Here is a 26,433-nt window from a genome sequence, read left to right on the forward strand (position 1 = left end):
CCAGACAGGTTTGTTTTGCCCTTGGCTTGACTGGCGCCCGCTAATACGACTATCGGTGCGTGCTTCACCGGCTCTGCTGGCCCTTCCTCCACTCACATTGCCGAGCCTGCTGATCGTACGCCCAGAGGTGGAAGCAGGGCTGGTTTCTGTGGGCTTCGGGGCCGACGAAGGTCGTTGCCTGTAGCCAAACATACCGCTGCGGTGATTGGTTGACGAACTGGAAGGCCGGGACGCGCGACGGGCCGCAGGGCTCTCCTCACCACCGGGACTCATACCATCTTGTCTCGCAGTGGTTACGCGACGGCTTGACCCTGGTGTGGTGGTTTGAGCCTGGGGGGAGGATGTTGGCGTTGACCGAGGAGCTGGTCTTCCATCTCCAGGCGTAGCTGGCGTTTCCATGGGGCTCGCTAGAAGCCGTCCCGGGCGCTGCAAGGCAGGGCTGGTCGACGTGGACCTGGCAGACATCGCGGGCGAGAGATTCGAAGAACGGCCTAGTGGGCTTCTTACAGGAATGGACGTACGGCTTGAAGAGCTTCGCGCAGATCCAATCGGCGTGTCTTTGTCCTTTCGAAATGGCGATGGTGTACTCAGAGACAACGGCTTGAAGTTGTGTCCAATGACTGTGTCACGCAGATGGGTATCCGAGTTCCAGCGAGGCTTAGGTCCCGGTTTGTCGGTGGGAGTCTTCACGCGTGCTTGACTAGCCAATGTGCCGGCTGTGGCGCGAGAAGATGTAAAGTCCAGACGAGATGAGGGCAGGGACTTGCGAGGAGGGGCAGCTATACTTTGCGGCATGCTCGAGTATCGTCGGTTTGCGGGCATGACTGGTTTGGATGATGCGGTGCTGGGCTGACGGGGCTTCTTGCCCGACGGGAGAACAGCAGAGCTCGTGGCACTACTCTTGCGGCTCATAACCACGCTTGAAGCGGGAGAGCTGCCTGGGGTGCCCATGTTGGAATGTGCGAACGAGGTCTCGGTGCGAGCAGAGAGGACGGTAGAAACAGAGTCACGAAGCTTGCGCCTGGCAGTAAAGTCTTCCAGGATGGCGTCCATGTTTCCAGTGACTGTCTCGAGATCCTCTACCTTGGACCGTACATCCTGCTGAATGCGTAGGATCTCACCATTGACGGTAGACCTGTGCTTCATTTCAATGTCGATCAACTCCAGGACGCGCCTCATAGACGGCGGGTAGTGGTCCCTCTTGTCCTTGTATGTGGCAATGCGTGAGGCCAGCTTCTCGTCGTCAGTGTCGTCGATGGCTTGCTGTAGTCTCTGTATGCTCTTCATGCATGAATCGTACATGGCAACAGCCTTGCTTCCAGCCTGGCGGAAGCTGTGCACCCACTTGTCTTCCCCCAGTTCCTCTCGTAGTGCGTCTGCTTCGGCTTCCAACTTCTTCTCCTGGGCTTCGAGCTGCTCCCTCCTGCGGTCCAGCTCGTCACAAGCAGAGGGAAAAATGGTCTTTGCTCTTATTTGAAAAGTACTGAGTCGCATGGGGAGGAAGTCGAGCGATGCACGCAATGGCTGCAGCTTGGCGAAGAGAGCCAGCAGCCGAGAGTTTTCTTGTTCGATTTGAGGGAGTGGCGAAACAGGAGACAGGATGGTCAGCGTGGGCATGCTAAACCGCTTGCTGTTGAGAATGGCTTGCTTTCGCGGCAGATCCTCGACAATGTTCTCGAGCTCTTTGATGTCGAACTTTTCTGGCGCCTCGGCGACCGAATCTGAGATGACGCGATGTCTGCGCTCCTCCATCTCGAATATCAAGCGGCTGAGGTTTTCGACTTCGGCGCCAATGTCACCCAGAACATTGTTCCACAGCTCTTCCCACTCCATGGCAATCTCGACTTGGTTCTTGATACCCTTGAGGGTCTGCTTAATCTCACCCCAACTCATTACAATGTCTTCCATCTGGCTCACGAGGGTGACTTGGTCTCGCGTAGGCAGCAGGGCAATATCTGACCGCGACTGGAGATCTTCGATAGCACCGATGTAGACATTGACAAGTCCCTCGAACTTGCTGATTGCGGTATCAACCTCGGCGAGCCCCTCTCGGCCGGCAGCGGCGGCCCACTCGACATCGTCGTCGGCGTCCAGGCCGCTGAGGACCTCCTTGATCTTGGAGACCCACAGACGGATGTCGTTGGCTGCCTTGTGCAGTGCGCGGGCGGCCTGGGTTGGTGAGGCCAGGGCGGTGATCTCAGAGGCGATGGTGGTGGGCGGTAGCTTCATCGAGGTCAGCTGCTGGATCTGGTTGGTGAAGCTAGCCTTGGAGAGGGTGTAGATGGAGCCGGCGCGTGGGTAGTGGCGGCGCTGGAAGTAGGACTCGATGTCGATGCCATTGTTGTCGTCGAGGACGGAAGCCTCGTCGGGGTCGGCCAGCGGCAGTGGTGGCAGCGGCGGCGAGTCCTGTAGCGGCGGCGAGTCTTTGGGCGGCGGCGTCGGGGGTAGTGTGCGTTCTGCCTGGATGGGCAGTGGTGGTAGGAGGGCGGCTACCGTGGATGGTGATGGTTGTGGTTGTGGTTGTGGAGGGCTGATGATGGGTGCCTCTTGTATTGTTGCTGTGGTGGTTGCGGTTGCAGTTGCAGGTGTGGTTGCAGGGGGTGTTGTTGTCGCGCTTGTTATGGGCGATGTCATGGCAGTCGCGACCAGCGTCTGGGTAAGGGCTTTTTCCGGCTTCGTGACGTCGGGCAAGCGATACTTTTGCATGTCAAGCTCTCCATCGGCATCCGACTCGGAGGGCAGCACCTTGTCGCTGGTGCTGACGACACTGCTGCGGTCGCTCTCAAAGTCGGGCTCCATGGTGAGGGCTGGCACGCTCCCGCCCGTCGACTGGGGGATGAGGGGCGTGAGGGTGGGCGTCGACTGGCCAGGCCTTGCAGTCCACGCAGTGCCCCGGCGCTCGATGTCGAGGTTGCGGGCTTTGCGGAACTCGTCGAGGCGCCGTAGCCGATCTTGCTCGATGCGGCCGACGTCGACGGTAGGCTTGGTAGTGGAGTGGGTGTCGGCGGGCTGGTTGAGGAACTTCATGCGCGCCAACAGGCCCGGAGAGACATTTCGTGCGAGTTTGGTGGTGCTTTCGAGGTGTGGAGGCGTGGGACGAAGGGATTTGGGCGATGACGCTGCTGGCGATGGGGCGGATGATGGATTGGGCGGTGTCTTCGCTGGCAGGTCAACGGTAGTCGCGGGGTTGCTGCTGTTGTTCACTCGAGGCGGCGCGGCCGGGTGGCTCATCGAGCATTTCTCTGCTTGGACCTCGAGAAGATCTCCAGGTCGCGTTCAGTCGAGGGCGAGGGCTGCGCACGCCGGAGGTGCGCTGGATGCACGGATGCGCTGCACCGGGAGATGAGTCGTTTCTTCGAGGGCTTGGGGAGGTGGCCGGCTCCGACGTCGCGTTAGCCGCCTTCACGCGTTTCTTTTGGTGGTATGAATGGACGGATGGCTGTGTATGTATGTATGTATGTATGTATGTACGTAGGTACTAGGCGGCCTGCAGCAGAGGGCGAGAATGCAATGGGCTTCAGTGTCTATCCTCTGTGCTGTTCCCGCCGCGATAAGACGTCGTATGCAAATGAGCCACGCCTGGACGACACGTTCCCCCAGCAATCAGGACAGTTCACAGCATCCCGCCTTTGAGACACCGAGTGCCGCTATGCTCAATTTCCGCCAGCAAGCCCCCTGCGCGCAATGCTGTCAATGCGCCCAGCCCCTCCACTCTGCAACGCTAAAGAGGCGCTCGGTCGGCCGTCGAGCGTGTGCAGTGGTTATGTATGCTTTGGATATACGAGCACATGACTTCACTATGCGCCCCAAGCCCGCCTTGTGCACACATACGACCTGTACACATGTACCCACATTGTACATACACATTGTACACAAATGCGCCCCTGCAACCACGTGAAGCAGCACATTGCACATCTGGCACGTAGACACGTCTGGACCATGGGCCCGCCCCCCTTTTCAGATGACTACTACTATTCTATTCCCCTCCTCCTACGACAACAAATATTATTACCAATGATACATCTCCGTATAACCCTACATAGACATTACATAGTACATACACACACACACACTCTCTCTCTCTCTCTTACACACACACACACACACACTCTCTCTCTCTCTCTCTTACACACACACACCCTGGCACCACCTTTCATTCTCAACGAGACTCCATTTCATACAACATCTGACTGCAAGCCGCTGATCCAAAAAAGGGGTATCTATCTCAAGTCGCCAGCCATCCAGCGCCCTCTGAGCCGAATGATACTAAGGGAGCCCAGCTTCCATCCAGGGCTTTCTCCCGAAAAGACAAAAGAAAAAAGGGTAAACTACTAGTAAGACATCTGCCGACAAGAGTTGAGAGTCTGAAGACGTAATCATCGTGCAAATTACAAAAGGATGATACTTTGCAAAAAAAACATAAACAGCGAAAGAAATCGGCGAACCAGCCCTTGCATTTGCCATCATCTGGCCACTTCACAGCGCCTCATAGCTTGGGTCGATCTGTAGTGTAGGTGTCCTCGCCTGGTTCTTCTGCTTCATCCACTCAAGCGTGATTTCCTCACGCACCCCTTGGCTCCATTGTAGAATAGCTGCGTCAAACTTTCGCCATGCTTCGGCATCCTTGCCCTGCACCACGCCCATGACGTCGACATCGAGCTTGATGTCCCAGCGCAGCTCTGCCGCTTTGACCCAGTAGCGCAAGTTGTCGGCGCAGCGGTATGGCTTGGTTGTGTCCGTGTGGTACGTCTTAATCTGCTCAAAGTGTCGTTTCGATCTTCGCACTAGCGTGTTGTGCAGGCGCACCAGTCTCAGTCCGTCTTGGAGTGTAGCAAGGAAGGGCGTCGGGAGTTCCGAGTCTGTAGGGGCTGTCCACTCTGGAAGAGCTTCGGCGCTCGTCTCGTCAAACGATCGGAGAAAGAGAACTTCTCGCTCCCGCTCCTTGCCCGTCCAGTCGCCATCGCGCCACGACCACGTTTCACGCGCCTCCTGCTCTTCACGTTCCTTCTCTTCTTCCGTATCTAGAAGCGCGCTGATGTCGTCAACCCACTGTTTGAGTTGAGTTACTTCGTATGGCTGAACACCGTTTCCAAAGTTGCGAATGGCCAGGCGCTTCAGCACCTCGAGTGTATCGTACAGCTCCTTGCGAATCTCACGTTCCGACTTGATGGCGTAAAGTCGCTGTGGCTCTTCGTGTGCAGTGTAGTAGTTTTTGGCAGCCCTGATGGCCAGCGTCGTGACATCCAGCAAGTTCAAGCCCTGAACTTCGTGCCATCCCGACGCGTCAGCACCACCGTTCTTTGCTGTCTTTCCGTCTGGCTGAATATCAGAGAAACCCTTCTCGAGCTCGTGCAGATGCTTCATGGATTCGGCGAGCGACTCGCGTAGTTCGCGACGAAGCACTGTCATATCAGGTGGCGGGGGTACGTAGATGGGGTTGTTCTTGTATGTGCTAACGGTAGGCGGGAGCATCATGGGCTCAGGGTCCTCCCAGGTCATGGAAGGCGTCTCGTCAAGCGGTGACTCGACGAAACCCTCGCCCATGTGATGCTCGCTCATTGGTGATCCAGGCGACAATATACCAAAGTCTGCGTCGAGCCCCGGCGAGAGTGGCTCGTTGCCGCTCGCTGTTCGCGATCCGGGCTTGCGGCCTTTTGCTATTCGTCCTGTGGCGGTGTCAAGCAGACCAGTTCTGGCGAAGTAGTATTGCAGATGGGCAATGGTGCCGAGGTTCATGACGCTCTCTCTGCTCTTTGCAGACTCGGAGAACTCGGTGCCCTCAGGCCTCATGTATCCACGCCGCCTGCCGCCATCGGACAGCCGGGAGCCTGCCGAGCGTCCGGAAACTGACGAGACCGATGAAGCGGTCGAGACGGAGCGGTCGAGGGGCGGGATGGCGCCGATGGCGAGAGAGGGGGTAGCCCATGGGTCAGGCGACGTCGAGCGTTGGGGCGGCGAGGTGGATGTCGTGTCCATTGTGGTTGACAAGGGGGGAAGGTGCAAAGCCGTGGCAGTCGTCAGACTCCTTATCAGCAGAGAGATTCGGTGCTTTGTACGAATCCTCGGCATTTACGGAGCGTGAGGGCGGTTTTCAAGGACTCGCAGTTGTTTGCGGAGCCACCTGGGCGAAGTGCGGTTGTTGCTATGTGACTCTGGGGCGAAAGGGGGGGCGTTTGATTAGAGGTTTCATCGACTGGGGAGCGACGCGAGATTGTATCCGAAAACAACGCGAGACTAGCGTCACCACCGCCCAGTGCTCCCTCGCGGCGAGTAATTTCCGGCAGCCGTGAACACATTGCGGTTGCGAGCGCGAGCAACACGGCGCTGACTGTACGGTACATACTTTGGACATGTGGGCAAAAAAAAAGAAATTCGCCCGTTGACCCGCGCTGGCCCCTTGCGGCGGCTGAGGCTACCCTCCTAGCTCCGTCTCTGCCTGTGTCTGCATCCATCTTCCCAGCAAAGGAGCTCTCCCTCTGGCCCCGCACCCGTCCACCATCCGCGACGTCGCAGGGGTGCCTCCCCCAACGTCACTCTGGTAGCAGCAGCAGCAGCAGCAGTAGCAGTAGCAGTAGTAGCAGTAGCAGTAGCGTCTAAGTTTCGCCAGTTGCGATGACGTCGCCTTGCTGCATTGTGCCTGGCCCATCAGTGGCTTGACTGGCCCTCGTGTGTCTTGTCTTGTTGCATAGCTGTACTCTTCTCCCTGTCCATAACAACAAACTCGTTGCACTGTACTTGGAGCGCTGCCGTGCCCCTCTCCGCCGCCCCCCATCCAAGCACACGCATTAACACACAATGTCAGCCAAGCGAGTGCGTCACGTCCGTTGCTGTCATGCCAAGTGGCTGCTGTCGTGGCAGAAGCTAATGACTTTGCACAGATCCAGTACAAGGTCGAGGGCCGTGTACAGGGTGTCAATTTCAGGTCCTTCACCCAGAAGACCGCCCGGAGTCTTGGTGTGACGGGCTTCGTGACCAATGCATCAGACGGAAGCGTATGCACTCTCAATGCCATTACCATGGCCGCCACACCTCACCCGCGCTAACCCTTTTCAGGTCCAGGGCGAAGCTCAGGCCACCGACGACAAGCTCAACGACTTCGTCCAGCACCTGCATAAGGGTCCACCAGCCTCATCCGTCTCCAAAGTCGACCACTCCGACATTGCCACAAAGTCCGATGAGAGTGGCTTCAACGTGCGCTATTAGATGGGCTATTTAGAATTGATCTAGATAAGTTTAGTAGATAATGACACATGCATAGTAGTAATGTCGATTACCTTGGCAGAGTTCAGTCAGAAGCTACCAGATTCTTGCAAGAACATCTCGTCACATGTCGCATAGAAACTTTCCGAACCAAGTACACCTTTGTTGAACTACGAAATACATACAGCCAATCTGTTGAGTCGTTTTGTCTGCTCGCCGAAAAATTGAGTCGGATGCCCATCGCTGCTGGAAATCGCCCAAGTGAATCACCTAGTCAAGCTGACATACTGCCGTGAATATCAGCAATAGTGCAACAACGATTGGACAGGGAATTATGGAAATATCCTGTTGTTGTTAAGGACATTCCGGTGCACCCAGGAGCATGCCGATCGCGATAGGCTTCGGAATGATGGTAGCAACCGATTCAAGTGTGGAAAAAGATACCGATATTGCGAGCATCTGACCCCGCACTTTTAGACCATTGACCTCGAGGACAGTTAGTGCAATCAGTATAGTTACCTAGAGTAGATAAGGATATCTTAATAGAGCCGAAATCTGCATTGCCCTTAAGAAAATTATACCGCTACATTTTTTTTCTACACTGCCAAAATGCTTAAACAAAATGGTAATGCAAGAGGGAAAAAAATGTTTGTTGTTTTATAGCCTGCCTGAGAAATGATTCATGGCTCACGTTTCAAGCATCTAGGGTCGCCAAATTCAACCCTGAAACCAAAATGGCCTCATGGAAGGAGCCGGCAAAAGATGACAATAGCAGCGGCTCACTGTCGGCACTTCTTGCTAACAGGATGAAGTATTCCCATCTATCAACTGCGGATTGAAGCAACCCGATCGCCTGCCGCTGCCACAGCATTCCTGGTGCTGACCCTAATCATTGACTTGATTGTGTGCATTGGTACCGTCAATACGACCTCTCGCCTGATGCAGGCAATGGGACGAGACAATGCCTTTTATGGTTCGAAATACCTTTGCTAGAGTAAATGCGAGGCTTTAAGTTTCTGTATGGTCACTTCTTGCTAACGCGACTAATGTTGCCATTCTTGGATTACTATTTTTGGCCTCTACTACGGGTTTGTAGCCATCACCTCGACTCATCCTTATATCCATGATTCTAAAAAAACCTTTGTTTCCTTCTCCTAGCCTTCAACTCATTCCTTGGTCTGGCAATCAAGCTACTTCAATTCTCCTTCGCCATTCTCACAGCCTTACTCGTTTGGCGAAAGCGATCCCCATCCTTCTTACCCCACAACAGGGCATTCCGTCTCCCCCATCCAGTCGGCTATCTCTGCAATTCCGTTGGGATATGCTGGAAAATCCTCGTCTGTATCTTCTTCATGTTTCCGGCAGCTGTGCCAGTTACCCCATCTACCATGAGTATGTGCCATGCGCGTTATTGACTATCCACATCCGCTTTCATCAAAAACAAAAGCCTAAAAAAGCCTTCAGACTATGCCCCTGTTGTTACTGCTATTGGAGCTATCATTCTATGGCTCAATTGGATATTCTATGCTAGAAAGTAGTTCCATGGGCCTGTTGTTGAATTACAAGAGTAAGACTAGCTACTATAAAAGAGCTGTATCTATCCTACGTGTTCCCAAGAATACTGTATATATTAGATACTAAAAGCTAGTAATCGATTACTTTACTTCAATATCTCTCTTTTTCTCTCTTAATAGTTTAGGTATTTTAGTAAGTCTTTTATAAGCGACTACAGTGGTAGTATTAGCATAGAATACGTTTATACACAATATATAGTTTTTTTAATGTCTAGAAGTTACTCTAAATCAAAGAAAAAAAGGAATTCAAGTTCTTCATAATATAGTAAAAGACTTCCAGTGTTCTAAAGAAAACTTAATATACTATCTCTTCTTAGTAGTTGCATAAGCTATCTGACTACTATAATTTAGCATTAGTTTTCTTTAACTTTAAGGCTTCTCGAAGCTCTCGGCGCAGAATTTTACCACTTGGACTTTTGGGAATAGTGCTGACGAATTCAATTCCGCCACGAAGCTTTTTGTGGTTCGCGACTTTAGCATTCAACCACTGATGAATTCTCTTCTTCACAAGCTCAGGCTGGTCCTGCTTTGCCTCGTGTTTCAGCACAACAAATGCGACCGGTAACTCTGTGGCTTGCGCTTCGTCAAACAACGCTGTGACGCCACAATCCACAATGTCTGGATGCTCCTGCAACTTGCCTTCCAATTCACTTGGTATCACTTGCAGACCCTTGTATTTGATCATCCCCTTGATGCGATCATGGATTATAATATAACCATCCTTGTCCATAACAGCAATATCGCTAGTTCTCAGCCACTGGTAGCCTTGGGCGTCGGTGTAAAAAGCACCCTGTGTCGCTTCTGCGTTGTGGAAGTAGCCTTTTGTCACGTTAGGACCACGACACAGAATTTCGGCTGGCTTCAGCTCGCTGTCCGGGTTGCCCTGCGGTACGTCCTCCATTGTTTCGGGATTCACAAATCGAAACTCCATATTATGTGCAATGCACCCGACAGTTTGCTGCTTTTCCATTTTAGTGGGAAGGACACCCATTGCAAGCGGGCTCGTCTCGGTCGACCCCAAAGATTGGTGATAGTGAACAACTGTTCCATAGCGGTCATTGAAGCGTCTCTCAAAAGTCGTCGCGAGCTCAGTACTCATTGGCACAGCGGCAGAAAGTATTCTCTTGATACCGCTAATATCGTTAAGTTCAACCATGATGTCGTTGACGAGTAGCAGAGCGATTGGAGGAACCAAGTGTGGCTCCACTGGCTTGTAGCATTGGATACTATGTAGATACACCTCTCGGTCGAATCGCGAGAGCACTACCGTCGTCTGGCCACGCAGAAACCCGCCACAAACGAAGACATTTATCCCATAGATAGGATCGAACGGCACGAATGCGATTATAGCTGGACTAGGTGAGACGCCATGATAATAAACTATCTCCCATTGTTGCAAGTTTGCTGTCATGTTTTGGTGTGTAATGATAACTCCTTTGGCAGCCCCAGGGATACCTGAGGAGAAGCAGATGAAGGCAGGACGCTCACTTAGAAGTTCAGCGGGGTCCGTACCAAATCCGTAGCAGGATGGGTGGCTGCAAGCCTTTCTACAGACATGATACAGCCCGGCAAGACCTTCGCACCATCAGCTTGGATGATACCTTTAACCTGTGTATCTTGTACGGCTTTTCTTGCGGTGTCCAGGAAAGACGAATGAGCGATGATAAACTTGGCTTGACTGGTCAAGATTTGGCCGCGAACCTCTCCATGGGACAGACTGTAGCATCGCAGCTGAGAATTGCGAAGCATAGGACTGGGAATTCGATCGAGTTGGGACTGAGTATTGCGACAACATCGCCAGGTTTCACGCCGAGCTTTCTCAAACCATGAGCAACTGGTTTTGTACGTTGTATGACGTTTTTGTATGTGCGACTCTCTCCGGTCAAGGCATCGACGAAGACTGATCTGCCATCAGGCGAATTGTAGGGATTTGAACACAGATACGAAACCAAATCTGTGTTTACAAGTTCGATATCAGGCAAAGGAGATCGATAGATGAAAGCAGTCATATTTGCTAAATGAGATGACGTAATGAAGATAAGTATAATGTTGCAAAATAAACCGAAAATAGCGAATTAGAATAGCGCAACAAAGTTTCGTGAGTTTTATAGGGCGTTGCACTTATGCAGTTAATCAACCAAGCATAACTCATTTGTACGTCTCGGGAAGTAAGTAGTGTCGGGATGGTCGTCGGCTTAGGCGTCCTAACAGTATCTTGCATGCCGAAAGACAAGGCTCCAACGCTAGCTAGTGGCTCACCTTCCAACCCGGTAGTAAGGCTTGTACGGAAGATGTCCCAAATTGCCCACCAAAATCCGTCGTCCTTGCGAGTCTCGAGAAATCCTGTCTCCACTCCTCGTTTCGCTCATATCTACAGAAATATATAACAAGTGGTTTGCAATACTATTGCAAACAATATTGGACGTCTATGCCCCAAAATAAGTGTTGTACTGGTCGACTACTTTGCCCACGCAAGGATATCAAGTACTCCACATGATCGGACCTTACCAATATCATACTATCATACTCTGATTACATTTTCTCTGTGGCGGTGCAGAAATCAGCTTCCCTCATGGCGCCCGGTCTCCTTGCAAAATCCGGTCAGTCGACAACGAGCACTCCTAAACCCTCAGCGTCAAGCGCGATTCCGGCGACTTTATCGAACCGTGAGAACAATTCGGCACTGCTCCACCGATCGTTGACCGAACACCCACATAGAGTCACATATGCCTCTGGATGCTATCTGACCCTGTCAGATGGGCGCAAGATTCTCGATGCTTGTGGCGGTGCAGCTGTAGCGGTTTTAGGGCATGGGAATCAAGAAGTGACGGCAGCTACAGTGGCACAGATGAACAAGGTATCATATGTTCATACTGGTTTCTACACAACCAGTTCAGCTGAGGACCTGACCGAGTGTATCCTATCTGGATCCAAGAATCATGGGTTAGAGAAGGCATACTTCGTTGGCAGCGGCAGCGAGGCCAATGAGGCAGCTATGAAGCTCGCGCGACAGTACTTCTGGGAGCAAAAACAGACACAGCGAACTCACTTCGTGAGTAGACGATTGGCGTATCATGGAAATACTATCGCATCGATGTCGCTATCCACGAATATTTCACGGAAGGTTCCTTATGACGGCGCGATCACATTACCGAGTGTATCCTATGTCTCACCAGCATATCCATATCGCTCCCCACTGAAGGATGACTCAGAAGAAGCCCATGTTGCCTATCTTGTAGAAGAACTCAATGCCGAGTTTCAGCGAATCGGACCTCACAATGTGATTGCATTCTTCGCCGAGACTGTTGTGGGTGCTACTTCGGGCTGCGTCGCTCCGCCGAATGGCTATTTTGCCGCTGTTCAAAAATTGTGCGATTCTTACGGCATACTCCTCATCCTCGACGAAGTCATGTGCGGAATGGGTCGGACCGGGACATATTTTGCCTTCGAACAGGAAAACATCCTACCTGATATCGTGACGATCGGCAAAGGGCTCGGCGGCGGCTTCGCACCCATTGCTGGTGTGCTGATCAGCAAAAAGGTGATGGATGTGCTTAGGCGGGGCACCGCATCCTTCAACCATGGTCATACATATCAAGCACATCCCGTATCTTGCGCAACAGCTCTCGCCGTGCAACAGATCATTCAGCGGGATCAACTAGTTCAACGATGCGCTGAGATGGGACTATTGTTAGGCAACCTGTTACGTCACGCCTTTCAGGGTCGCAGATTTGTAGGTGACATACGAGGACGAGGGTTGTTCTATGCTCTGGAATTTGTCGCCGAGAGGAGTAGCAAGACGCGACTACGGCCAAGCCTAAGGTTTGCTTCGAGAGTACAACGTCTTGCTTTTGAGAAAGGAGTTGCAGTCTATCCAGGCCCGATGAACTCAGAAGGAACCGAGAGTGATCACATTCTTCTTGCTCCACCGTACAACATAAGTGTTGATGAGCTCGAAAAAGTGGTCAATGTCCTGAAGGAAGCATACTGCGAAGTCGACAAGGAGGTGGAGCTACTATATATAGAGGAGTAATCCATGATACTACAGCTATAGATAAGATAGGTCTTCAATCTCTGTCATTGGCGAGCTTGCTGAACTCTACGTTTCCCGATCTGAAACATGCATGAGTTCCTATCAGTTCATTTCCCAGCTCAATCTTATAGATATTCATTTTTCTTATCGAAAATTCATGCATAGTTCCCATGTAAGCAAAAAGTAGATCAAATCCGGCATTCGTGCTGTATTATATTGTAGCTAATTCTGCGTCTTGTGATCTTAACCCCTGCATAAAGATCATCTTCACGACAGCAAAATGAACGAAGTTCGATCTGTAACTAATTCAACGCGAATGTGTAAAACATGCGCACAAGCTATAAAATTTATTGGGCAGGCGTTGTGCCATTCAGCGGTCGCGTTAGACTTCGGGATAGGATTCGGAATATCTGGCTCCACCATTGATCCCGACATTCCGAGGCTAGGAATACTGAAATGTCCAATAGTGCCATTCTTTCTAGTTTGACACCACCTTAGTCTAGTCTTCCCCACATTGACAGACCCTGTGCGGGGAACTAGTCGCGAAAAGTGCCGAGCCGAAGCTCCCTATCTGTGGTTGGAATAGTGCAAAAGCGGTTGCAACTGGGTGTGACGGCTTTCAACAGTCAGATTGCATGAAGATTGCGAATTCTCGCGTTAGCGCATTTTACCTTTTATATGCTTTGAGCTGCGTACTCTAGATTCTTGCGACAAACTAATCACTACTAACAATGGGCACTCTTGCAGAAGAGGAATTGTCATTTTCTAAGCTCCAACCTGTGCATTCAATGGCCCCATTGAGATGTGGTCAAATGAAAAGAGCCGAAGCAGCTCTTCTTGAAGCTCGCAAGCGATATGTTGCCGCCAATCCCGTATCCTCCTCGTTGCATCAAAAAGCCCTGGAACACCTTCCTGGAGGCAATTCGCGGACAGTCTTGTATTCGGCGCCGTTCCCCCTGAGTATGGTGTCTGGACAAGACTCGGTCCTTACAGATGAAGATGGGCACAAGTAAGAGACTCCTACCTGTGACAAATGGTTTTACGGTTTAACGGGTTGTTTAGATACACAGACCTAGTTGGCGAATTCTCGGCTGGTCTTTATGGACATTCGGAACCCCTCATCCACGATGCTATACGAGCGACACTTACAGATACTGGATTGAATTTGGGCGCACATACACAACATGAAGTCGAGTATGCCTCCCTATTGTGCTCTAGATTCAATTTAGAGAATGTCCGGTTTTGCAATTCTGGGACCGAAGCAAACATCCACGCCTTAATGCTGGCCCGGGCATTCACGAAGAAACGAAAATTTGTTGCCTTCACGGGTGGATATCATGGTGGAGTTTTATGTTTCCGAGAAAAACCAGCAATGAATACGATCAACGATATGGATTTCATGATCGCTGAGTACAATAATATCGAAGCTGCGACTAGTGCTATCGAAGGTAGCTCAGATGTCGCTGCAGTAATCATTGAAGGTATGCAAGGTGCATCTGGTAATATTCTCGGCGGCGAAGCCTTCTTACACGCTGTGGAGGCCTCAGCTCGCAAGGTAAGTACTCCTTCTATGGCCTGGAAGGTCGGGTCAGTGATTAACGTATGCTTGAAATCCTAGGTCGGCGCTGTCTTTATTCTTGACGAAGTATTGACTTCACGACTCGCTCCAGGGGGTCTACAAAGCATATCATCGCTCAAACCAGATATAACGACTCTTGGAAAGTATCTTGGAGGTGGCCTAGCTTTTGGGGCTCTCGGCGGTAGAAGAGAGATCATGAGTGCTTTTGACCCTCGTAGTCCAACAGCGCTACCCCATTCAGGCACGTTTAACAACAACACACTGGTAATGCGAGCCGGGTTTACCGGTCTTTCCCGTGTTTACACACCGGAAAAGGCAGTTGCTTTCAATCGCAACGGCGAAACTCTGCTGAGACGCCTCCAGGAGCTCTGCAAAGGTACGCAGTGTGTTTGGACAGGACGCGGTTCGCTTCTCGCTGTGCATTTCCTGCCGACAGGGCACACCAACATTAGGTCAATTGCTGATCTTAAAGAGAATGAGTCATTGAAAGAACTGTTTTGGTTGGAGATGATGGAATGCGGATTTTGGACCGCACGACGAGGATCCATAGCCATCATGCTGTGCACACCTCAGCCTGAACTCGACCGATTTTATAGATCCGTGGAGCAATTTTTGGCACGATATCCGGAGATTCTAGTCTTAGAAAATACGCTGTCAAAAATGTGACAGAAGCTACCTAACAATAATGAAGATTGCGGGTGCATCTTCTCAGACTTATAGGTCAAGATGATCGATTCGACGAACTAAAAGAGGCGTTCAAGTTACAATCATGACTATTTTTATAGTTCATCAATAAAAGTCATTATTGTCGTTCATATCGCAGTAAACTCAACCAAGCTTCTTTAACGTTACATTAGTCTAAGAACAGGATGCAGAGTAGTGCAATTAACCTTTCCAGAGTCCACATACAGAAAGGCTAAGACCACCTAATGCCGCGAATAGCATCTCTAACCTAGTAGTAGTAGCAAAGTACATATAAATATGGAAAAGTATTAATTGATAAAGTTAGAAACTCTCTTACTATCTACTATACCTAGTTTTGATATTTTGTTCTACCAAGGTAGAAGAGTGCGAACATTATTAATATTCACGCTAACTAGGGGCCTCTACTTACTATGTACGTAAACTTGTTATCGCGTGGTCGTTTGAACTTTGCTTTCCCCGCAATTTTGGTGACCCTTCCAGGATGTTAGTAGCGACCTAGTCTGGACCCACACACTAAAAAAGAACTAGCACGTCAGCGATAACGGCATATAATATGACATGGATACACCACGTACGACTAACGTCCGTCCCTCTCCTCTCACTCATAGCGAGCCATATGCGATAATTATACCGTCTCGTCCTGGAAAACGTTAGGACTGGCGAATGAATGATTTGATCGATTGAAGTGCTTTTTTTAAACTGCGTATGGAAGCTATACCTCACATCAACAATGCGATCCACGCTCTCATGTCGATGGTGCCGGTAGCTATTTTCCTTCCTGAGCAATGACTGGAAACATTGACAACAGCTTACGAACAGGAAATCAAAAGTCAAATGCTCGCAGCATGATGGCGACAAGCCATGTAGGCTTTGTGTACGAGCAGGACGCACCCGCGATCAGTGTGTCCTTGAGCAGCTCCCACCCAAGTCTAGAAGCCCTCGCCGACAGATCCTCAGAGCTTATGCGAACCGCACGAGTTCCAGCACCGCCGATAACAGTGCTTCTGAGGTTGCGAAAGCAAGCCATACTCAACGGAGAGGCTATCCCGCCTATTCATACAAAGACGAACCACTATTTCGTCATGTTGCTGACCATATGATTACCGAGGTTGCTGATGCCTTCACAAGAAAGTTCCCTGAGTTGAGTTTCATACACTTAGCCGATTTCACCCAACAGCTGCGGACATCACCAAAGCGTATTCTGGTTATCAAGCTTGCTGCCATCTTTGCTCTGTGCGTTCGGCTGATTGAATCATCGCCACTACAGGGCCAGAGTCCATGTGCGGTAAGTCAACAGTATGCCGCATTCGTTCAGCAGAATATATGGCCACATATTTTGCGTGAACCAGACATGGAGGTGATTCATTGTCTGCTTCTCATCGCGCAGTATGAATGGGGTGAGGGCAATGGCTTTGCGACATGGATGTACACTGGTCAGTATCTCCGCTTGAAAAAATATCTGTTGATACATTAGCTCACTAATTCTCGATTTGATGTATTCCAGGTATGGCAACTCGTATGGTTCAGGGTTTGCAAGCAAGATCAGAAACATCACTGCTGTCTGAAGAAAATATCTCACAGAGCGATCAAAGCCGAGAGACAGTCTGGCAACGTGAGATTCAGCGACGCTCCATCTGGGCTTGCTTCATTATGGATCGCGCGATGAGCTGTGGCAAAGGCCGTCCGGCGACGCTTGATACGAAGGAAATGACATTATATCTACCTGCGACCGAAGACGACTTTGATCTGGGAACACCAACGTCGGAGCCCCTCGTGTACTCACAGCTCGTAGAGCGGAACCTCGGTCGCCCTGATAAGACATTCACAATAGGTGATTACTATACGGTGACAATACGAAGCATGGATATTTTTGCTCATGCGTGTAAGTGGGTAACCGGCGGCGGGCGCCGCCAAGGGTCTGCACTTGGAACGTGTCCATGGCAGGCAGAATCACCGTGGCATCGAATCAAGACTGAGCTGATAGAGTGGCGAAAATTGTTACATGACCGACTGCAATATCCGCAAACGCCAATATCTCTATACATTCACAGAAGAGAAGCAGAGCGGTTCGTATATTTGAATCTGATCCATTACCTCAGGCACGTTAAAATCCCACCTTTCACCCCTCTTATTACCAAGCGTTCCCACTAACGAATGTTTATCATTCAGTGTGCTAATTCTCTATCGAGAATACCTACCATTCATCCCTTTGTATCTTTCAGAAATTCAAGGCCCTGTCGAACCGCCGTTTTTAACGCAAGTGGCTCCTGCGGGTTGGTGGAACGAATACACGGCCATACTGTTCGATGCAGCCACTCAAATAACTAACCTTATAGAGGATCTGAAGTCTGCAGGCATATCATTACATACACCCATCGTAGGGTATAGTGTATTCTCTGCAGCAAGCATGCATGTTTTCCTTGCCGCGTTTCCATGGGCTGATCCAAGGTCAAGTGCACGATTAGACGCTGAGAAGCTAGTGGACCAAGATCTACAATATCTCCACGACTTCGCTCAGATATGGCCTTTAGGCACAACCTGGGTAAGTTTGAAGATTCAAAATGGGCGAATTGTAGGTGGCAGGACCAACTAATTTTGCAATTTGTAGTTGCAAGTTACTCGACAAACACAGAAATTATACCAGCGTATTATTCTAGGGGGCTCTTACTGTCAGCACCAGAAAGATGTTATGAAGCTCCAAAAAGCCATTGAACAGTATGGAACGCTTTCTGCTTCCCAACCTAGCAACGAAAACGACTTGGAACGTAACGACCTTGAAAACATAGTCGTGGAGCCAACAGCACCAATGGCGAGTGTTGAAAACGGCACAGGAAACAGCTATTGTGAAGCCGTCCAAGATCTCTCGAATAGCTCTTCTTGTAACTACCAATCACTACTTCCAGTGGGAAACCCAGGGGAACTGCACGAGCACCATAGTAATGCTTTTGTTAACGACTGGAGCACATGGGGACAAGAGTCTCTAATGGGTCAGCACTTTGGCAACACTTTGAACCCTCTCGATCTATTACAAAATTGGGATGAGCTCTAGATAAAGAGCGACGAATAATAGAAAAGTTTCAAATCTAAGTAGTGTGGCACGATACAAGACTAAGCTTGAAAGATCAATGGGCGACCCGTAATCGAGCTGGTAGGATAAAGCTAAGATGTAATCGCTGAAATAGTATTAATTAACGAAGGTAGCTGTCTACTCTAAAAGGAAATTCTAATGTAATACTAGAATTCTTGAGTACTATGTTTTTACTAATATATACTGATTAAAATAGGTTGAACATTCAAAATGAACGTAGCGCGGCCAAGGGCTGGTAGACCAGGGTTCATCACCTGGTGACCAAAGATAGCTTGTCTTCGGCGCGATAGCAATCCCGCCACATACCTATCGCTTTGAGCATATCCCGTCATTCCGATCCTCAAGACCCCGTGTGCCTACACCGGACGGCAATTCACAGCATGCTGCGATGCGTCCGGGTGTCCTGTTTACCTAATCTTCTGATCTTTTGCCGAACCCTGCGTTATCTGTGGATAGTCAAATTGTTCAAACTGACATGGAAGAATGTCGAACGAACAAGCAGTCTACAAAATTAATTTTTCATAGAGCGTCAGGCACGATAAAATAGCAGCGCATGAGATTGCAGCACAAACAATCAAGCGCAAGGCTCGACCAGAGGAGATTGCAAATGTGGTTGCATTCCTCCTCAGCGATGAAGCTAGCTTCGTTACTAGGGCTAACTACCAAGTTGACGCGGGGGGGGTGGATATGCTAGACGGATGGAAACTATTTTTTTGCAGATATTTCAGAGACAACTCTAATACCTGCGTGTCTGCTTCATCTGATGTCATACGTGTCCCTACCTGAGCTTGTTGCGGACAACGTGTCTATCTCTCTGTGCTTCGTAAGTATCACACATCCGATCACGAAGTTACGGGTTCTCGTATTTTTAACCTAAAACAGAAGGTCAGACATTGCGCCACAGTGTGGATGAGCTGCAACATGCGCTATCCCGCGTACTCGGCGCAGAAGCACGCACCCACTCCTCTAATCCTTCTAGAACCCGTATTAGTGGCTTTTAGATAGTTGTCGTTCTGCTCGTCTATCGAGTTTCCCCTTGTTTAACTGGGATGCACCTGGATGCACTAGTTTGTTATTGTCGTTGTTGTTTTGGTAGCCTTTGACATGCAGTGTACTGGTAGCAAGCATTTGAAATGCGCAAACGCAAACAGCCTTGTACTGGCTTTGGAATCCCAATCAGGTGGCTTTTGGTTCATCAGTGAATAGATGCAGTCATCGTCGTTGCCGGTTTTTCAGGTGCAGGTGGGTCTTTGTTGGTGGATAGCGAGTCCCCGAAAGCCCGACGAACATCTCCCGGGATGGATTGCCAAACATTCAATGCGACCAACACGGTCAACTTGAACTCTGAAACATCTGGAAAACTCGTATATCGGCTCTCTACTACATTGCGATACCAGCAGTATTAAATATAAGATGTTTGAAACTTCAGGCGTTGGTTTTGCAGGGGTATTTGACCAGTGTCTGCAATCGGAAGTCGGAGGCTTGGCTGCCTTGTTCCGGTTTCTTCTCGTTAGCTGAGTATTGAATTGCTCAGCCGCTTCGAACTCGTCTCTGCACGCGACCTATGCTTCTGTTCTCGACAGGTCTGCTTACCGTCTCGGCATCTTAGGCAATGCCTATTTGCTCGTAGGCGCTGCCGTGGAATGGAGATGCCGTAATGTTGCTACGGCGTCCCATGGCCGTTCCTATTTCACCCTTGGTGACTAGGCGTCATCGGTGGCTGTCTACGGAAAGCATGAGTACTAATCAAAGATTTTTTTTTTGGCTATCGGCGTTTCGTTTGCTTTTGTATCAAAGACTATTAAAGGACTGACGAGTGCCTCAGTCGTCTCTCATACCACACATCAGTATTGACTACTACACCTGGACGATATCCTAAGTACTCCACTCATCTCTTTTGATACACATACTCTTCGCCGTATATGATGTCCACTAGAGCAGCAATATACGGATCAGCAACCTCAAAACGGGTCACCGCTCACCTTATCAAGTCTTTCCAGAGCTACAATGCCGGACTTCGACCCACCTTTGTCGTGACCCAGCACTTCAAGACTCCAAATGCTAGACGGAACTTTTCTTCTTCGCCCACTGGTGAAGCCAAAATCAAAGCGTTTTTTGAGAAGCATCCGACAGAGAAAGTTCGCAAGACGCAGGCAGCATGGCCACATCCAGGTGCGTGCATTGAGCTTATCTAACTCATCAGCAGCTGACGACTCCCAGTATACACAGAAGAGCAGATGAACCAAGTCATCGTCGCTCACCGTGAAGCCAAGACCATGTCCGATAAAGTTGCTCTGATCGCCGTCAAGGTGCTACGCTGGGGTCTCGATAGGGTGACGGGATACAAGCACCCAAAGCCTGTGGATGTGGATGCAAAGGACCCAGTAGCAGCACGAAAGCAGTTCGCTATGACGGAAGAGAAGTACTTGATTCGGAATGTCTTCTTGGAGAGTGTTGCAGGCGTTCCTGGCATGGTAGCCGGTATGTTGCGGCACCTGCATTCTATGCGGAGAATGAAGCGAGACAATGGATGGTACGTATTATTGCGCAATGGGCATTGCATATTCACTAATGCACATTTTCTAGGATTGAGTCGCTCCTCGAGGAAAGCTACAACGAGCGTATGCACCTGCTTGTGTTCCTGAAGATGCAACGTCCTGGACCCTTTATGCGCCTCATGGTGCTTGGAGCACAAGGTGTATTTTGCAACGCCCTGTTCTTCGCCTACCTCCTAAGCCCTCGCACTGTCCACCGCTTCATTGGATACCTTGAGGAGGAAGCAGTCATCACATACACACGTCAGATCAAAGACCTCGACGAAGGTCGTCTTCCTAAATGGGAAAAGATGGAAGCACCCGAAATTGCGGTTGATTACTGGCAGATGCCAGAGGGCCACCGCACAATGCGAGATCTGCTTCTCTACAGTACGTGTGCTTTTATTGATATGTATCGCACAGCACGCTAACATCACCCCAGTCCGCGCAGACGAAAGCAAGCATCGAGAAGTCAACCATACCTTTGGTAACCTCGACCAGAAGGAGGATCCCAACCCCTACGTTAGCGAGTATCGAAATCCGGAAGAACCACACCCAACAAAGGACCTTGCGCATCAAAAGCCAACTGGCTGGGAAAGACACGAGGTCATCTAGGATTCCATTTGCCTCTCTCCTCTCGTATTCCGCTGGGCATTTGTACTTCCCCTGTCTTTTACCTACACTCCTTTCAAAATGCATCCTCGGTGTTGGTGGACTTTAGATGTCGTTGAAAGATCGATAACCCTATTGCGTTGGGAGGTGTTTTGATATACGAGAATCATGTATTATTAGGCCTGTAGGCGTTCTGGAGATTGTTGGAAAGTTTCTTGTGGGCTGACCGGATCCTCATATGAACGCATGACGGCCAATGAACTTTAGATACCGACTTATGTACATACGGTTCGACACAACTGAAATCACTCTATTCCATACATAGTCTCGGGACCATGCGACTTGCTGGGCTAGACCGGAAACTTTTGGAGGCTGCTAAACTTTAGAATAGGACCGCTCGGATCGACAATACGCGCCCCCACCGAGCGAGTGGCCTTGGGATTACGACTAAGCCAGGGCTCGCGACTACATTGTACAGGGAATCGACCGCTCAACGGAAAGTTACTTCCCCTGCTTAGCTGCCTCGACCTCGAACCTCAACATAAGAGACTTGTAGCAATGCTGTTTACTGGAGTTAATGCAGAGACCTCTGACACTTGAGTGTGCCCAGAAGAAATTGACGCAGAGCTACTCGAGCTGCAGAGAACATCACGAGGCTGCATAACTGGATTGGATTGGCGATGGGTATAACACGATCTTTGTAGCATTGCTGGGTGTCTTCTCGATCGATCAACCTCATACGAGATTCACAGTTAACGTGCAATACTTGGTGCGCCGAGAAGTCTGCTGATCTCTGCATTCCCGCAGCCAATATTATGCAGACTTGAGACGCACAGCCAAAGCTTTGACTATACTCGCTTTTGCGAGTCAATGTATAATGGCTACACTCTGGAGTCGGATCGTGCCCAGCTGCACAAGACAACGTCACGTAGTTTGCAGCTCAGTAGACATTCAATAGCCGATACATACCACCACCCGTGATGAGATGTGCTGACGGCAGTGCATGACACGACTTTTGAGGAGATGGTTGTAGTGGCTGGTCTATCACTTCCCCGTACGCATGGGCGGGGCTAACCCCGCACTCTCCGGCACTAGTGTTCACGCCAAGCTACACTCCCCTCAGCATGAGGCACAGGAAGTCCTGCACCCCACATGCGCATTCTTCCACGAGAGAGAGAGAGAGAGAAGTGCATCCAAAAGAACGTCAGCGCGGCATGACCCCCGCAGACCAAGGTGCGCCCAACAGAGCTTACCGCAGGCGCATGGGAGCCAAGAGCCGTCATCCGGGTAGGATGGGGAAGCTCCAGGGAGCTCCAAACGGTACGATGCAGTCAGACACTATACTACTTCCTCCACATCAACTCCCCACGATCCCCAGCAACTCGAGTTCGTGTAGATCATTGTTGGTCCGCGCCTCGTCTCGACTGCTTCGTTGCACGTGTCACTCGCTGCTAGTCAAGGACGTGTACATTGTTTCCTCTTCTAGGGCGTGATACGCTGGAATTGAAAGCCTGAGCGCGCCATCTTCACCTCCCAGCTCCGGCTCCGCACAGCTTACATCTGACAGTGGGCCTGCACACGCAACCGAGCATTTCTCCTTACTAGATGTGATACTTCTCCGCACCCAATTTGCCAACATACGACCACTGCAGCATCCACCCCCCCGTCCGCTTCTGGTCTGTACCCCAGTCCCGGGAAACAGCTTTATCCTAGCGCTTTGGACCAATCATCATCTCCAGACTCACCCCTGTATATCGTTGGTACAACAACCATCCTTCTGCGGATCCGCAACTTTGTAATCGCGCCTTTGTTTGAATGCCTTGGACAGGGGCCCATAATGCGTTCCAGCAGAAGTTAGAATCTATATGCCACCCCTGTTTGAGTGGGGAAGCTGGGGTAATGGTACATGATCCCTCGTCACAATGCATGCACCGTGCTACTATTCGGATGGACGGCTATTGAAAGTGCATAGTGACACAGCCTAGAGAGTGGGTCCTCTTTGAACGTAGAGATCCTGGACATGCGGGGTTTGACAGTTTAAAGGGACGTCGTTTCCGCCTTTGTGAGATCTCTGCCATGCCCAGTTGACTTGCTCACTGCGGTCAACTTCTAGCAAGTGCATACCGTTTCAATTACAATTTGCCATTTCCCTGAGCCAGAAAAATGACGATTCCGGACGAGGTATGACGACCAAAGCACTAGCTTGCAATAATGTCATCCCAGAAACTGACAACTACAAGGTTGATATTATTGTTTGTGGTGGAGGGTCATGCGGATGTGTCGTTGCTGGCCGTTTGGCCAATCTTGACCATAACCTCCAGGTCCTCTTGATTGAGGCTGGTGAAAATAATCTCAACAACCCATGGGTATTCCGACCAGGTATCTACCCTAGGAACATGAAGTTGGACAGCAAGACTGCTTCCTTCTACTATTCCAGGCCTTCGGAATGGCTCGATGGACGCCGTGCTGTTGTGCCCTGTGCACACATCCTTGGAGGTGGATCCTCCATTAATTTCATGGTAGGCTTACTATGATTAAATTAGATGAAGTAGTAGTATTGACACGACCCAGATGTACACACGTGCCTCTGCTTCCGACTACGATGACTTCCAGGCCAAGGGCTGGACCACCAAGGAACTCCTTCCTCTCATGAAGAAGCATGAGACTTATCAGCGAGCCTGCAACAACCGCGACATTCACGGATTCGAGGGACCCATTAAGGTTTCTTTTGGTAACTACACATATCCTATCAAGGAAGACTTCCTACGTGCCACCGAATCCCAAGGCATTCCCACCACCGATGATCTTCAAGATTTGGTCACCGGTCACGGTGCTGAGCACTGGCTCAAGTGGATCAACCGTGACACCGGACGTCGCTCTGACTCTGCTCACGGTTATGTCCACAGCACCCGTGCCGTTCACCAGAACCTGCACCTGTTGACTAGCAACAAGGTTGAAAAGGTATGTAGCTTCTCTCTATGACACTTTCATGCTGCTGACATTCCCTCAAAGGTTATTCTCGAGGGTGACCGTGCTGTCGGCGTCAAGGTCGTTCCTACCAAGCATGTTTCACCCGGACAGGTCCAATCAAGGACTATCCGTGCGCGCAAGCAGATTATTGTTTCGGGTGGTACTATGAGTTCACCACTCATTCTTCAGCGCTCCGGTATTGGTGACCCAGAGAAGCTCCGAAAGGCTGGTGTGAAGCCCCTGGTCGACCTTCCTGGTGTTGGTCTCAACTTCCAGGATCACTAGTAAGTCTGCATCCGGGCTGCTGAAGTCTAGTGTATCTGACATATCCATAGCCTGACGTTCGCCACATACCGCGCGAAGCCACATGTAGAGTCGTTTGACGACTTTGTTCGTGGTGATCCCAAGGTGCAAGAGCAAGTCTTCCAACAATGGAACATCAACGGCACTGGCCCACTCGCAACCAATGGCATTGAAGCTGGTGTGAAGATCCGCCCTACTGAGGAAGAACTCAAGATGATGGACAGTTGGCCCTGCAAGGAGTTCCGCTCTGGCTGGGACTCTTACTTCAAGAACAAACCCGACAAGCCAGTTATGCACTACTCGGTCATTGCTGGCTGGTTCGGTGACCACATGGTTATGCCACCAGGCAAGTTCTTCACAATGTTTCACTTCCTGGAATACCCCTTCTCTCGTGGATCTACGCACATTGTGTCGCCAAACCCATACGAGGCACCTGACTTCGACGCCGGCTTCATGAACGACAAGCGCGACATGGCCCCAATGGTCTGGGGATATATCAAGTCGCGTGAGACTGCTCGCCGCATGGAAGCCTACGCTGGAGAAGTCCAGTCCATGCATCCATCCTACGCTTATGATAGCCCTGCCCGCGCACGTGACATGGATCTCGCAACCACCAATGCATACGCACTCCCCGGCAACCTCAGCGCTAATATTCAGCACGGATCCTGGACCCTCCCTCTGGAGAAGGGCCGCGTCCCCGAGCCCACCTTCTTGAACTCCAACCAGCAAGAAGTCTTTGAGGACCTACACTACACTAACGAGGACATTAAGCACGTTGAAGACTGGGTCAAGCGTACGTTCCCCCCACCCATAACTACCACCCCAACATTACCAAGTACCAGTTTTTTTACTAACTATGCTTACACAGGCCACGTCGAAACCACCTGGCACTCCCTCGGCACGTGCTCCATGGCCCCCAAGAACGGAAACTCAATCGTCAAGCACGGTGTCCTGGACGAGCGTCTCAACGTCCACGGCGTCAAGGGCCTCAAGGTCGCCGATCTCTCCATCTGCCCCGACAACGTCGGCTGCAACACGTACTCGACTGCGCTCCTCATTGGCGAGAAGTGCGCTATGCTCACTGCTGAGGATCTTGGATACAGTGGTAGCGCTCTCGACATGAAGGTGCCTAATTACCATGCCCCAAGGGAGATTGCCGGATTGTCGCGCTTGTAATTGGGGATGCTAGCGCGCAAGGAGAGAGGTGTGTTTGTAGTGGATGAGATTGGGTCAAAGTTGGACTGATGCGAAAAAGGATAACTACAAATGCCATGTATATATGATTGAATGTGATCCTTTATTTCTATATACGTGTACCGTGCTTGTGAGGTTGTGATGTTGAGCAGTGCTCTTGCGATGCACGTAGCATCCTGGGGGGGTCGAAAGTCCCTCACTGCTAAGCGAGAAATTGTGCACTAAAAAGATCTCATGGATTCTCTATGTAATCACGTACTATTGCTGCGATTTAATATTGTAAGCGGCCAGTTCAGCGGCTTGTTAGACATCTACAGCGTCTTGGTGCTAAGCAATAGCGTGACCAAGAGGCAGACGCAGGATAAAATGTTCGCTCGCGCCAAAGCAAGGAGGATCACAATGATCGGACGCGAAGCACACTCGGCATACTACGTGGGGAACCAAGTCGTACTTAAGGAGGAAAGAGTCTAGCTTGGTATAGCTCTTCTAGCTGGAAGATACTCTGTTCGTTTTCCTGGCACAGCTCCCATCGCTTCGAGCTCAGGAGGGCATGGATCCATGAAATGCTGCAATCGAGTGAGAAAATGTCGGAATGATAAGTACTCGATGCTTGAGCCTTTTGTTCGGGGGGCAAGATATTG

General features: G+C 50.4%; 9 protein-coding genes across 9 annotated transcripts; 6 read left to right on the forward strand and 3 right to left on the reverse strand.

Annotated features, from left to right (window-relative positions):
* Positions 1-256: 256 nt before the first annotated feature.
* On the reverse strand, positions 257-4,405 carry COCSADRAFT_353390 (uncharacterized protein; the record flags this gene model as incomplete). Its single annotated transcript, XM_007699596.1, has 3 exons — positions 3,864-4,405; positions 522-3,263; positions 257-426 (listed from the first exon to the last, which is right to left on the reverse strand). The coding sequence occupies exons 1-3, from the start codon at positions 3,913-3,915 to the stop codon at positions 257-259; spliced, it is 2,964 nt and encodes a 987-aa protein (XP_007697786.1). The 5' UTR covers positions 3,916-4,405.
* A 71-nt stretch (positions 4,406-4,476) lies between these two features.
* COCSADRAFT_158383 (uncharacterized protein) lies at positions 4,477-5,976 on the reverse strand (the record flags this gene model as incomplete). The annotated part of the gene is made up of 1 exon (XM_007699597.1): positions 4,477-5,976. The coding sequence occupies one exon, from the start codon at positions 5,974-5,976 to the stop codon at positions 4,477-4,479; it is 1,500 nt and encodes a 499-aa protein (XP_007697787.1).
* Positions 5,977-6,696: 720 nt separating this feature from the next.
* On the forward strand, positions 6,697-7,338 carry COCSADRAFT_179578 (uncharacterized protein). The gene is made up of 3 exons (XM_007699598.1): positions 6,697-6,810; positions 6,879-6,992; positions 7,054-7,338. The coding sequence occupies exons 1-3, from the start codon at positions 6,796-6,798 to the stop codon at positions 7,201-7,203; spliced, it is 279 nt and encodes a 92-aa protein (XP_007697788.1). The 5' UTR covers positions 6,697-6,795; the 3' UTR covers positions 7,204-7,338.
* Positions 7,339-9,114: 1,776 nt separating this feature from the next.
* Positions 9,115-10,783, reverse strand: COCSADRAFT_353396 (uncharacterized protein; the record flags this gene model as incomplete). Its single annotated transcript, XM_007699599.1, has 3 exons — positions 9,115-10,309; positions 10,330-10,452; positions 10,476-10,783. The coding sequence occupies 3 exons, from the start codon at positions 10,781-10,783 to the stop codon at positions 9,115-9,117; spliced, it is 1,626 nt and encodes a 541-aa protein (XP_007697789.1).
* A 325-nt stretch (positions 10,784-11,108) lies between these two features.
* On the forward strand, positions 11,109-12,926 carry COCSADRAFT_296419 (uncharacterized protein). The gene has a single exon (XM_007699600.1). It carries the CDS (start codon positions 11,347-11,349, stop codon positions 12,805-12,807), a length of 1,461 nt encoding a protein of 486 aa, XP_007697790.1. The 5' UTR covers positions 11,109-11,346; the 3' UTR covers positions 12,808-12,926.
* Positions 12,927-13,619: 693 nt separating this feature from the next.
* COCSADRAFT_137683 (uncharacterized protein) lies at positions 13,620-15,077 on the forward strand (the record flags this gene model as incomplete). Its single annotated transcript, XM_007699601.1, has 3 exons — positions 13,620-13,816; positions 13,870-14,362; positions 14,426-15,077. 3 exons carry the CDS (start codon positions 13,620-13,622, stop codon positions 15,050-15,052), a joined length of 1,317 nt encoding a protein of 438 aa, XP_007697791.1. The 3' UTR covers positions 15,053-15,077.
* Positions 15,078-15,802: 725 nt separating this feature from the next.
* COCSADRAFT_188645 (uncharacterized protein) lies at positions 15,803-18,295 on the forward strand. Its single transcript, XM_007699602.1, has 5 exons — positions 15,803-15,853; positions 15,911-16,524; positions 16,596-17,190; positions 17,261-17,633; positions 17,700-18,295. The coding sequence occupies exons 1-5, from the start codon at positions 15,822-15,824 to the stop codon at positions 18,138-18,140; spliced, it is 2,055 nt and encodes a 684-aa protein (XP_007697792.1). The 5' UTR covers positions 15,803-15,821; the 3' UTR covers positions 18,141-18,295.
* A 1,449-nt stretch (positions 18,296-19,744) lies between these two features.
* Positions 19,745-21,684, forward strand: COCSADRAFT_188646 (uncharacterized protein). Its single transcript, XM_007699603.1, has 4 exons — positions 19,745-20,351; positions 20,400-20,712; positions 20,766-21,103; positions 21,156-21,684. The coding sequence occupies exons 1-4, from the start codon at positions 20,102-20,104 to the stop codon at positions 21,326-21,328; spliced, it is 1,074 nt and encodes a 357-aa protein (XP_007697793.1). The 5' UTR covers positions 19,745-20,101; the 3' UTR covers positions 21,329-21,684.
* A 1,714-nt stretch (positions 21,685-23,398) lies between these two features.
* On the forward strand, positions 23,399-25,894 carry COCSADRAFT_188647 (uncharacterized protein). Its single transcript, XM_007699604.1, has 6 exons — positions 23,399-23,506; positions 23,566-23,844; positions 23,897-24,286; positions 24,338-24,579; positions 24,631-25,391; positions 25,467-25,894. Exons 1-6 carry the CDS (start codon positions 23,489-23,491, stop codon positions 25,772-25,774), a joined length of 1,998 nt encoding a protein of 665 aa, XP_007697794.1. The 5' UTR covers positions 23,399-23,488; the 3' UTR covers positions 25,775-25,894.
* The last annotated feature ends 539 nt before the right edge of the window (positions 25,895-26,433 follow it).

The sequence above is a fragment of the Bipolaris sorokiniana genome, assembly GCF_000338995.1.
Source record: "Bipolaris sorokiniana ND90Pr unplaced genomic scaffold COCSAscaffold_4, whole genome shotgun sequence".
Lineage (NCBI taxonomy): Eukaryota > Fungi > Ascomycota > Dothideomycetes > Pleosporales > Pleosporaceae > Bipolaris > Bipolaris sorokiniana.